The sequence below is a fragment of the Oncorhynchus nerka genome, linkage group LG20 (genome assembly GCF_034236695.1).
Source record: "Oncorhynchus nerka isolate Pitt River linkage group LG20, Oner_Uvic_2.0, whole genome shotgun sequence".
NCBI lineage: Eukaryota > Metazoa > Chordata > Actinopteri > Salmoniformes > Salmonidae > Oncorhynchus > Oncorhynchus nerka.
The window spans coordinates 10,352,722-10,364,760 of record NC_088415.1 but is presented as its reverse complement, the minus strand read 5'-3'; the positions used below and the strand labels follow the sequence as shown (position 1 = coordinate 10,364,760).

Here is a 12,039-nt window from a genome sequence, read left to right as displayed (position 1 = left end):
AATGACTGCCATGCCTGGTTCACCAACTACTTCCCAGACAGAGTTCAGTGTGTCAAATCGGACGGCCTGTTGTCCGGACCTCTAGCAGTCTCTATGGGGGTGCCACAGGGTTAAATTCTCAGGCCGACTCCTTTCTCTGTATATATCAATGATGTCGCTCTTGCTGCTGGTGATTCTCTGATCCACCTCTATGCAGACGACACCATTCTGTAAACATCTGGCCCTTCTTTGGACACTGTTAACAAACCTCCAAACGAGCTTCAATGCCATACAACTCTCCTTCCGTGGCCACCAACTGCTCTTAAATGCTAGTAAAACCAAATGCATGCTCTTCAACCGATTGCTGCCCGCACCCACCCGCCCAGCTAGCATCACTACTCTGGACGGTTTTGTCTTAGAATATGTGGACAAATACCTAGGTGCCTGGTAAGACTCTTAACTCTCATTCCAGACTCATATTAAGCATCTCCAATCCAAAATTAAATCTTGAATCAACTTCCTATTTTGCAACAAAGCCTCCTTCACCCATGCTGCCTAACATACCCTTGTAAAACTGACTATCCTTACCGATCCTTGACTTTGGTGATGTCATTTACAAAACAGCCTCCAACACTCTACTCAGATAATTGGATGCAGTCTATCACAGTGCCATCCGTTTCGTCACCAAAGCCCCATATACTACCCACCACTGCGACCTGTATTATCGTTGGATGGCCCTCGCTACATATCCGTCGCCAAACCCACTGGCTCCAGGTCATCTATAAGTTTTTGCTAGGCAAAGCCCCGTCTTATCTCAGCTCACTGGTCACCATAGCAACACCCACCCGTAGCATGCTACCCAGCAGGTATATTTCACTGGGCATCCTCAAAGCCAACTCCTCCTTTGGCCACCTTTACTTCCAGTTCTCTGCCAATGACTGGAACGAATTGTAAAAATCACTGAAGCTGGAGACTTATATCTCCCCCCACTAACTATAAGCATCAGCTGTCAGAGCAGCTTACAGATCACTGCATCTGTACATAGCCCGTCTGTAAATAGCCCACCCAACTACCTCATCCCCATGTTATTTTTTGTTGTTGTTGCTCTTTTTGCTCCCAGTATCTCTACTTGCACATTCATCATCTGCACATCTATCACTCCAGTGTTAATGCTAAATTGTAATTATTTCACTACTATGGCCTATTTATTTCCCTATCTAATCTTACAATACCCTGTACATTTTTTTATTTAACCAGGAAGGGCTCATTTGAGATTAAAATCTCTTTTTCAAGCGCGCCCTGGCCAAGATAGGCAGCACCAAGTCATTACAAAAAAAATGACACAGACAACATGAAAAACTACAAGTAGTCTAGTAAAAACCATTTAATTCACAAGAGCATAAAACAGCAAATTAAAAACATTGACAGGTCAGGGAATCAGCCTCAAAATCCTTCATCAGTGATTTTAAAACCCCAATCGGGACAAGTTCTTCCAGTTTAAAAGTATTTTGTAAGGTGTTCCAAGACGATGGCGCAGAGTACATAAAAGCCCTTTTACCAAATTCAGTTCGGACATTTGGAACAGTTAGCAGGATAAAGTCCAGCGAATGAAGAGTACCCACCACATGTCTGAACAATAAAAATTAAAAATGCACAAATAAAAAGTTAGTAAACCCAAAATGGCTTTGTAAATAAAAGTATACCAGTGACTGAGCCTACGAGTGACTAGAGAAGGCCAGCCAACCCTGGTATACAAAGTGCAGTGGTGCATAAGGGTTTTGCAGTTTTAAAATAAATCTCAAAGTGCCATGGTAAAGAGTGTCAATTGATCTAAAACACTGAGCGGAAGCATTCATATATAAAATATCTCCATAGTCTAGTAAAGGCATAAATGTAGCTGATACTAGCCTCCTTCTGGCTTCAAAAGAAAATCAGGCCTTATTCCTAAAATAAAATCCCAATTTCAGCTTCAATTTCAATGTAAGTTGTTGAATATGCAATTTAAAAGAGAGGCCGTCATCAATTAAAATGCCAAGATATTTATATGTTACAACCTCAATCTCCTTGCCCTGACAGGTAGTCATAGGTGAAAGGTTCAGAGGTCTATTTCTTGCATTAGAAAACACCATTAGTTTAGTTTTGTCAGTATTGAGGATAAGCTTCAATTGACACAAGGTATGTTGAACAGTATAAAAAGCAGTTTGCAAGCTCTGGAAAGCTTTTGTAAGAGACGAGGCACAACAGTAAATAACAGTATCATCAGCATAAAAATCAAGTTGTGTATTTTGGACATTTTTGTCTATCATTTATATAAATAGTGAATAAGAGAGGACCAAGTACAGAGCCTTGGGGCACACCATTCAAGACCATTCAATTTAACAGACATAAGCCCATCAAATTGACATAGATTTTTCAATTGTGTTATCGTCTGCATGTTTGTTTATCCCATGTGTAACTCTGTTGTTTGTGTCGCACTGCTTTGCTTTATCTTGGCCAGGTCACAGTTGTAAATGAGAACTTGTTCTCAACTTGTCCTACCTGGTTGAATAAAGGTGAAAAAAATAAATATATATATAATATATATATTTCGTTTCAGTGTGGCGACTTAATAAACATCTTTACTGTCTTTCTCCTAGGCTCAGACCCAATTTGCCCATACCACTGTTACCCCAGCCATCGCTGAGGGGACCTACCAGCCGCAGGCTGCTGTGCTGGGGATGCCATCATCAGGGGACTCCACTGCCTTCGGTGAGGCCTATACCACATGTTAAAGGGATACCTCTGGACTTCCACAGTGTCGTATGAACACGTGGATATCATTTTGTTATGTCTTCCAGTCATTGCACTAAAGTTACTGTGCAACTTCCTTCAAACTGCACGCAGAGATACGTTGAGTATCACAGACCATATTCTGTAGTTTCCCTGTTGGTTTGCCCTCCTCCAGACCAGGGTGTTCCTATTTACAAAACCTCTCAGAGTAGGATTGCTGCTCTTTGGATCAGGTCCTTCCGTGTCCATGTAATCTTATTCATTATGATCTGAAAGGAAACACTGATCCTAGAGCAGCACTTATACTCTGAGACACTTTATGAGCACAGTCCCTGGTCTCTCACTTTCTTTCTACTCTCCCTTTCGTCTCTTGGCTTCCCTTTCCATCTTTGTGTCTGTTTTGGGGCTCTTCTCTGAATCAGGCTGTTGTTAGTGGTGAAAGGCCTTTTGGCTCTGTAGTGTGGTGTTGAGAGGAGATAAAGACACACTGAGGATTAGAGGCAGTTGGAGGGTATGGGGTCTCATTGAATGTTCTTTAGCTCAGCTCCTACTCTGTGGATCGGTCTCCGCTCAGTCTGTGTCTTTCATTGAGTGAGGGGGAAATGGGCAGGGAGACCACAGTGAGCAGGGATTCCAATAGGGAGAGGGAGGGAGGACTACCAGATAAAAGGAAGGGGGACAGGGCCCACACAGGGAGGGTGAAATGGGCAGGGAGACCACAGTGAGCAGGGATTCCAATAGGGAGAGGGAGGGAGGACTACCAGATAAAAGGAAGGTGGACAGGGCCCACACAGGGAGGGGGAAAAAGGTGGTTTTCTGCTCTTTTTCACTTGTTCCCCTCTTCCACTCTCTCATTCTCTCTTTCTCAGTATGGGATGTGCTCTGGGCTTTGGTTTTCTCCCAGTGGAGCTAGCTAATGGTTGACATGGAGACGGCTGGCCTGGTAGCAGCGCTGGGAGGGGAGTTTTTCTTCCTCAGGCCTGAAGGGGACAGACAGGAAAGGTGGTGAAGGAAATGGCCCTGCATGACATCACCACTGGACCTCAGCCCAACCACAGCTCTCACTGCCTCCCGCTTCCTCATTTCCTCCAATCATGTCTTATCTCTGCATCCCCTCTCATTGCTCTCCCTTCATTCCCTCACATCACCACCTCTGTTCTGTTATTACACATCACCCCCTCCTCTGTTCTGTCATTACACATCACCACCTCCTCTGTTCTGTCATTACACATCGCCGCCTCCTCTGTTCTGTCATTACACATCGCCGCCTCCTCTGTTCTGTCATTACACATCACCACCTCCTCTGTTCTGTCATTACACATCGCCACCTCCTCTGTTCTGTCATTACACATCTCTGTTCTGTTATTCATCTTTCATATATTTTCATTCCCCCCCCCCAAAAAAAATCCTTCTCTCTTACATTTTCATAATTCTTCCTCTCGGCAAATGTCCCCATGCTGTGATCTGTAGAGGCCAGTGTTGTCGTCAGGCTCAGCCCCGGTGATCCGTAGAGGCCAGTGTTGTCGTCAGGCTCAGCCCCGGTGATCCGTAGAGGCCAGTGTTGTCGTCAGGCTCGGCCCCGGTGATCCGTAGAGGCCAGTGTTGTCGTCAGGCTCGGCCCCGGTGATCCGTAGAGGCCAGTGTTGTCGTCAGGCTCGGCCCCGGTGATCCGTAGAGGCCAGTGTTGTCGTCAGGCTCGGCCCCGGTGATCCGTGGAGGCCAGTGTTGTCGTCAGGCTCGGCCCCGGTGATCCGTAGAGGCCAGTGTTGTCGTCAGGCTCGGCCCCGGTGATCCGTAGAGGCCAGTGTTGTCGTCAGGCTCGGCCCCGGTGATCCGTAGAGGCCAGTGTTGTCGTCAGGCTCGGCCCCGGTGATCCGTGATCCGAGGCCAGTGTTGTCGTCAGGCTCGGCCCGGTGATCCGTAGAGGCCAGTGTTGTCGTCAGGCTCGGCCCCGGTGATCCGTAGAGGCCAGTGTTGTCGTCAGGCTCGGCCCCGTGATCCGTAGAGGCCAGTGTTGTCGTCAGGCTCGGCCCGGTGATCCGTAGAGGCCAGTGTTGTCGTCAGGCTCGGCCCCGGTGATCCGTAGAGGCCAGTGTTGTCGTCAGGCTCGGCCCCGGTGATCCGTAGAGGCCAGTGTTGTCGTCAGGCTCGGCCCCGGTGATCCGTAGAGGCCAGTGTTGTCGTCAGGCTCGGCCCCGGTGATCCGTAGAGGCCAGTGTTGTCGTCAGGCTCGGCCCCGGTGATCCGTAGAGGCCAGTGAGGTCGTCAGGCTCAGCCCCGGTGATCCGTAGAGGCCAGTGTTGTCGTCAGGCTCAGCCCCGGTGATCCGTAGGGGCCAGTGTTGTCGTCAGGCTCAGCCCCAGTGATCCGTAGGGGCCAGGGGTGAGGTTAGATGAAAGAGTAAAACTAACACTGAGACATCATTTAATCCCTGGGGTTTACAGATCACTGCAACTCTGAGAGGTAATGGTATTGCAGATTACACCAGGCCAAGGTCAGTTCATATCCTATATTAGCTGAGTGATAGTTGTGTGTGTGAGAAGAGAGGCCAATAGTTAAATTATTAAATGAGTATGTGTGTTAACCAAACCAATGCGTAGACTGAGCAGTGCTTGGTCTTTTATATATATATTTTCCTGTCCAATAGGAAGAGATCCTCTAATGATGCGTGTAGGCGGTGGTTAGTTGAATCACTGACAGCAAATTCGTCTCCCATGCAGCATCTGTGGACCGTGTGGGTGGATGTTCTGTGTCAATCATGTGTATTCCTTAGTTTGAACCAAAAATAGTGTCCTATAGCCTATGCCTTTTAATGTTTGTGGGGGTGCTGTGTGACTGTCTGGCTGATCGTGTCAATCTCCCACATGCCTTGGTATACGTTCTTTAACTTTCCACCCAAACTTTATTCCTAAAAACATATATTTATTGTTTTTCACATTTTACGATCAGAAATAGTTCACATGAATACAATTCAACATTCACATCAATATATTTGAGTTCATAATGACATAATTTACAGATGCAATAGTCGGTCTTATTTCTTTTTACTTTTTTATATTCTGTTTTGTAAAAAAAACACCACAGTGTTCATAATGCACCTCGTCTTCCAGATGTTACTGTCAACCGTAAACCTTTAGTAATGTCAACCGTAAACCTTTAGTAATGTCGACCGTAAACCTTTAGTAATGTCTGTCATTACACATCACCACCCCCTCCTCTCACCCTTAGGTAAGTCGTCCACGTCGATCGTAAACCTTTAGTAATGTCGACCGTAAACCTTTAGTAATGTCGACCATAAACCTTTAGTAACGTCGACCGTAAACCTTTAGTAATGTCGACCCTTTAGTAATGTCGACCGTAAACCTTTAGTAATGTCGACCGTAAACCTTTAGTAATGTCGTCGACCGTAAACCTTTAGTAATGTCGTCGACCGTAAACCTTTAGTAATGTCGTCGACCGTAACCCTTTAGTAATGTCGTCGACCGTAAACCTTTAGTAATGTCGACCGTAAACCTTTAGTAATGTCGTCGACCGTAACCCTTTAGTAATGTCGTCGACCGTAAACCTTTAGTAATGTCGACCGTAACCCTTTAGTAATGTCGTCGACCGTAAACCTTTAGTAATGTCGACCGTAAACCTTTAGTAATGTCGACCGTAACCCTTTAGTAATGTCGACCGTAACCCTTTAGTAATGTCGACCGTAACCCTTTAGTAATGTCGACCGTAACCCTTTAGTAACGTCGACCGTAACCCTTTAGTAACGTCGACCGTAACCCTTTAGCAACGTCGACCGTAAACCTTTAGCAACGTCGACCACGTAGACCGTACACCTTTAGTAATGTCGTTCATGTGAAATATCAAAGACACAGTAAAAGACAGACTTGGGATTTACAGTGGATTTGGAAAGTATTCAGACCAATTCCATTTTTCCACAAAAACTATTTCTTCAATCTATAATGACAAAGCAAAAACATTTTTATTAAAAATAAAAAAACAGAAATATTTTATTTACGTAAGTATTCCGACCCTTTGCTATGAGACTCGAAATTGAGCTCGGGTGCGTCCTGTTTCCATTGATCATTCTAGATGTTTCTACAACTTGATTGGGGTACACCTGTGGTATATTCAATTGATTAGACATGATTTGGAAAGGTTGCGTGTCGGAGCAAAAACCAAGCCATGAGGTCGAAGGAGTTGTCCGTAGATTGTGTCGAGGCACAGAACAACAAAAAATGTCTGCAGCATTGAAGCTCCCCCAAGGACAGTGGACGCCATCATTCTTAAAAGGAAGAAGTTTGGAACCACCAAGACTCCTAGAGCTGGCCGCCCTGCCAAACTGAGCAATCGGGGGAGAAGGGCCTTGGTCAGGGAGGTGACTAAGAACCCAATGGCCACTTTGAAAGAGCTCCAGAGTTCCTCTTTGGAGATGGGAGAACATTCCAGAAGGACAACCATCTCTGCAGCACTCCACCAATCAGGCCTTTATGGTAGAGTTGCCAGGCGGAAGCTACTCCTCAGTAAAAGGCACATGACAGCCCGCTTGGAGTTTGCCAAAAGGCACCTAAAGTACTCTCAGACCATGAGAAAGAAGATTCTCTGGTCTGATGAAACCAAGATTGAACTCTTTGGCCTGAATACCAAGCATCACGTCTGGAGGAAACCTGGCACCATCCCTACGGTGAAGCATGGTGGTGGCAGCGTCATGCTGTGGGGATGTTGTTCAGCGGCAGGGACTGGGAGACTAGTGAAGCATGGTGGCAGCAGCGTCATGCTGTGGAGATGTTGTTCAGCAGCAGGGAGACTGGTAGACTAGTGAAGCATGGGGGCGGCAGCGTCATGCTGTGGGGATGTTGTTCAGCGGCATGGACTGGGAGACTAGTGAAGCATGGTGGCAGCAGCATCATGCTGTGGGGATGTTGTTCAGCGGCAGGGAGACTGGTAGACTAGTGAAGCATGGTGGCGGCAGCGTCATGCTGTGGGGATGTTGTTCAGCGGCAGGGAGACTGGGAGACTAGTCGGGATCCAGGTAAAGATGAATGGAGCAAAGTACAGAGATCTTTGATGAAAACCCTGCTCCAGACCGCTCAGGACCTCCGACTGGTGCAAAGGTTCACCTTCCAGCAGAAGAAACGACTCTTAAGCACAAAGCCAAGACAACGGAGAAGTGGCTTCGGGACAAGTCTCTGAATGTCCTTGAGTGTTCCAGCCAGAACCTGGACTTGAACCAGATCGAACATCTCTGGAGAGACCTGAGAATAGCTGTGCAGCAACGCTCCCCATCCAACCTGACAGAGCTTGAGAGGATCTGCAGAGAAGAATGTGAGCAACTCCCAAAATACAAGTGTGCCAAGCTTGTAGCATCATACCCAAGAAGACTCAAGGCTGTATTCGCTGCCAAAGGTGCTTCAACAAGGTACTGAGTAACTGAACTACAGAGGACCATGCTCTACCAACTGAGCTACAGAGGACCGTGCGTGCTCTACCAACTGAGCTACAGAGGACCGTGAACTACAGGGTCCTTAGCTTAGTGATGAGCTAAGGACCCAGGGACTAAACGCCTCCCTTTGCAACTGGATCCTGGACTTCCTGACGGGGCACCCCCAGGTGGTAAGAGTAGGTAATAACACATCTGCCACGCTGATCTTCAACACGGGGGCCCCTCAGAGGTGCATGCTCAGTCCCCTCCTGTGCTCCCTGTTCACCCATGACTGCATGGCCAAGCACTACTCCAACACCATCATTAAGGGGCTGTAGTGGAGCAGGTTGAGAGCTTCAAGTTCCTTGGTGTCCAACAAACTTTCATGGTCCAAACACACCATGACAATTGTGAAGAGGGCACAACAAAGCCTATTCCCCTTCAGGAGAAGATTTGGCATGGGTCCTCAGATCCTCAAAAAGTTATACTGCTGCACCATCGAGAGCATGGTTTCATCACCGCCTAGTTTGGCAACTGCTCGGCCTCCGACCGCAAGGTACTACAGAGGGTAGTTCGTACGGCCCAGTACATCTCTGGGGCAAGCTTCCCGCCGTCCAGCACCTCTATACCAGGCGGTGTCAGAGGAAGGCCCCAAAAAGTTGAGACTCCAGCCACCCTAGTTATAGACTGTTCTCTCTGCTACCACACGGCAAGCGGTACTAGTCCAAAAAGCTTCTAAACAGCTCCTATCCCCATGCCATAAGACTCCTGAACAGCTAATCAAATGGCCACCTGGACTATTTGCATTGCCCCCACCCCAATTTTTACACTGTTGCTTCTCTGTTACCCATGCATAGTCACTTTAGCTCTACCTACATGTACATATTACCTCGACTAACCGGTGCCCCTGCACGTTGACTCTGTACCGGTACCCCCTGTATGAAGCCTCGTTACTGTTATTGCTCTTTAATTATGATTTTTTTTAACTTCAGTTTATTTTAGTAAATTCTTTCTTAACACTTTTTTTCCCCCTTGTTGGTTAAGGGCTTGGAAGTAAGCATTTCACTGTAAGGTCTACACCTGCTTTGTACTAGGTGCGTGTGACAAATAACATGTGATTTTTAAAAATATATTACCTGTGTGTTGTTATCTCCTAGCCCTGTACCCTAACCTGGAGGAGCTGGGAGAGTACATGGGCCTGAGCCTCGACAGTGATGAGGTGCAGAGGAACATGGCCTCGGTGGCAGATAATGTAAGTTGTGCGTGTGGAGGATTTAGGCCTACTTCTTGTTGCTGATGTATGTCAGATGGTGTCCCTATGTGTCTGTAATGAAGGATGTCAGTTGTGACCTCATTTCAGCGGTACTTCCTCCTCATTGGCTGAGTGAGGGATAAGATGCCTGAATGTCATATTATGTAAGGTCTATTTTTACTGGGTGATATTTCCTCTGTGTGATGCTCAGACGTCAGCAGAGCAGACCCCAGTGCCATCAGGCCAGCTAACACCAGTACACAACACATCCTGTAGGTCTTTGGAGAAGACCGCACGGCCCTGGATAAAGTTCCCTCTGCTTCACAAAAACATTCTGAAGTGTATACACTGCGACTCAGACTGTAGTTAGTAAATATACATTCAAACCACAGGGTTCAACGAGATTAGATCACATTCAAACCACAGGGTTCAACGAGAGAGATCACATTCAAACCACAGGGTTCAACGAGATTAGATCACATTCAAACCACAGGGTTCAACGAGATTAGATCACATTCCAACCACAGGGTTCAACGAGAGAGATCACATTCAAACCACAGGGTTCAACGAGAGAGATCACATTCAAACCACAGGGTTCAACGAGATTAGATCACATTCAAACCACAGGGTTCAACGAGAGAGATCACATTCAAACCACAGGGTTCAATGAGAGAGATCACATTCAAACCACAGGGTTCAACGAGAGAGATTACATTCAAACCACAGGGTTCAACGAGAGAGATCACATTCAAACCACAGGGTTCAACGAGAGAGATTACATTTAAACCACAGGGTTCAACGAGAGAGATTACATTTAAACCACAGGGTTCAACGAGATTAGATCACATTCAAACCACAGGGTTCAACGAGAGAGATTACATTCAAACCACAGGGTTCAACGAGAGAGATTACATTCAAACCACAGGGTTCAACGAGATTAGATCACATTCAAACCACAGGGTTCAACGAGATTAGATCACATTCAAACCACAGGGTTCAACGAGAGAGATCACATTCAAACCACAGGGTTCAACGAGAGAGATTACATTCAAACCACAGGGTTCAACGAGAGAGATTACATTCAAACCACAGGGTTCAACGAGAGAGATTACATTCAAACCACAGGGTTCAACGAGAGATGCTTGATTTGGTTCGTCAGAGTTGTACATGAATGAGACATGTAGCCTAGGTTTTATAGGGTGGGGCAGGAGGGACAGTGGTTTTGGATGAGCTCTCAGTAGTGGACTCATAGTGTCGGGACGATACCAGTATCTGTATTGGATTTTTTTTTTCCATGGCAAAAATGAAAACACAAAGCTAACCAAACTCTTTGGTCCTTTTAAAAACCCGCTGTATGTCAAATATTGTGTTCTATAACCTGGGAAATAAATACATGTGACTGGATGACCATGTTTGTTTCCAACATTAGGGTTGTGTTCTTAAAAAAGTTAAATCCGCTTTGTGTTTTGTTTCCTTGCCACGATACTAACTCGTACTGCGATACTGGTGTCGTCCCGGTCCTACGGACTCCTAGCAGGCTCTTTAGAAACCGGAATACAGGCCTCCCGAGTGGTGCCGTGGTCTAAGGCACTGCATCACAGTGCTAGCTGTGCCACTAGAGATCCTGGGTCCAAAGTCCAGGCTCTGTCGCAACCAGCTGCGACCGGGAGACCCATGGGGCGGAGCACAATTAGCCCAGCGTCGTCCGGGTTAGGGGAGGGTTTGGCTGGCAGGGATGTTCTTGTCCCATCAGGCACTAGCGACTCCTGTGGCGCGCATGGCGCAGTGCACATTGACACGGTCGCCAGGTGTACGGTGTTTCCTCCGACACATTGGTGCGGCTGGCTTCCGGGTTAATCGGGCATTGTGTCAAGAAGCAGTGCGGCTTGGTTGGGCTGTGTTTCGGAGGACGCATGGCTCTCGACCATCGCCTCTCCCGAGTCCGTACGGGAGTTGCAGCGATGAGACAAGACTGTAACTACCAATTTGGATACCATGGAAAAAGAAAGAAAAAAAGAAACCAGAGTACAGTGTAGCATAGCACTGTTTTCCCAGAGCAGCACTGATGGACTCCTCAACAGCCTGGAGTGTCTGGGAGGCCTCTGTTCCTCTTTAGTGTGTAGGCTAGTGGGAGTGTCTGGGAGGTCTCTGCTCCTCTTTAGTGTGTAGGCTAGTGAGAGTGTCTGGGAGGTCTCTGCTCCTCTTTAGTGTGTAGGCTAGTGGGAGTGTCTGGGAGGCCTCTGTTCCTCTTTAGTGTGTAGGCTAGTGGGAGTGTCTGGGAGGTCTCTGTTCCTCTTTATTTAGTGTGTAGGCTAGTGGGAGTGTCTGGGAGGTCTCTGTTCCTCTTTAGTGTGTAGGCTAGTGGGAGTGTCTGGGAGGCCTCTGCTCCTCTTTAGTGTGTAGGCTAGTGGGAGTGTCTGGGAGGCCTCTGCTCCTCTTTAGTGAGTAGGCTAGTGGGAGTGTCTGGGAGGCCTCTGCTCCTCTTTAGTGAGTAGGCTAGTGGGAGTGTCTGAGGTCTCTGCTCCTCTTTAGTGAGTAGGCTAGTGGGAGTGTCTGGGAGGCCTCTGCTCCTCTTTAGTGAGTAGGCTAGTGGGAGTGTCTGGGAGGCCTCTGCTCCTCTTTA

At 47.2% G+C, this 12,039-nt stretch overlaps 1 protein-coding gene across 1 annotated transcript in view; it reads left to right on the top strand.

Moving 5' to 3' along the window:
• The window catches only part of LOC115116436 (syntenin-1-like), a 28,564-nt gene that overhangs the window by 10,803 nt on the left and 5,722 nt on the right, over positions 1 to 12,039 (top strand). Inside the window, exons 3-4 of the mRNA XM_029644933.2 lie at positions 2,616 to 2,727; positions 9,322 to 9,416. Of these exons, the coding sequence (XP_029500793.2) occupies positions 2,616 to 2,727; positions 9,322 to 9,416 (207 nt within the window). The remainder of the gene's footprint in view (positions 1 to 2,615; positions 2,728 to 9,321; positions 9,417 to 12,039) is intronic.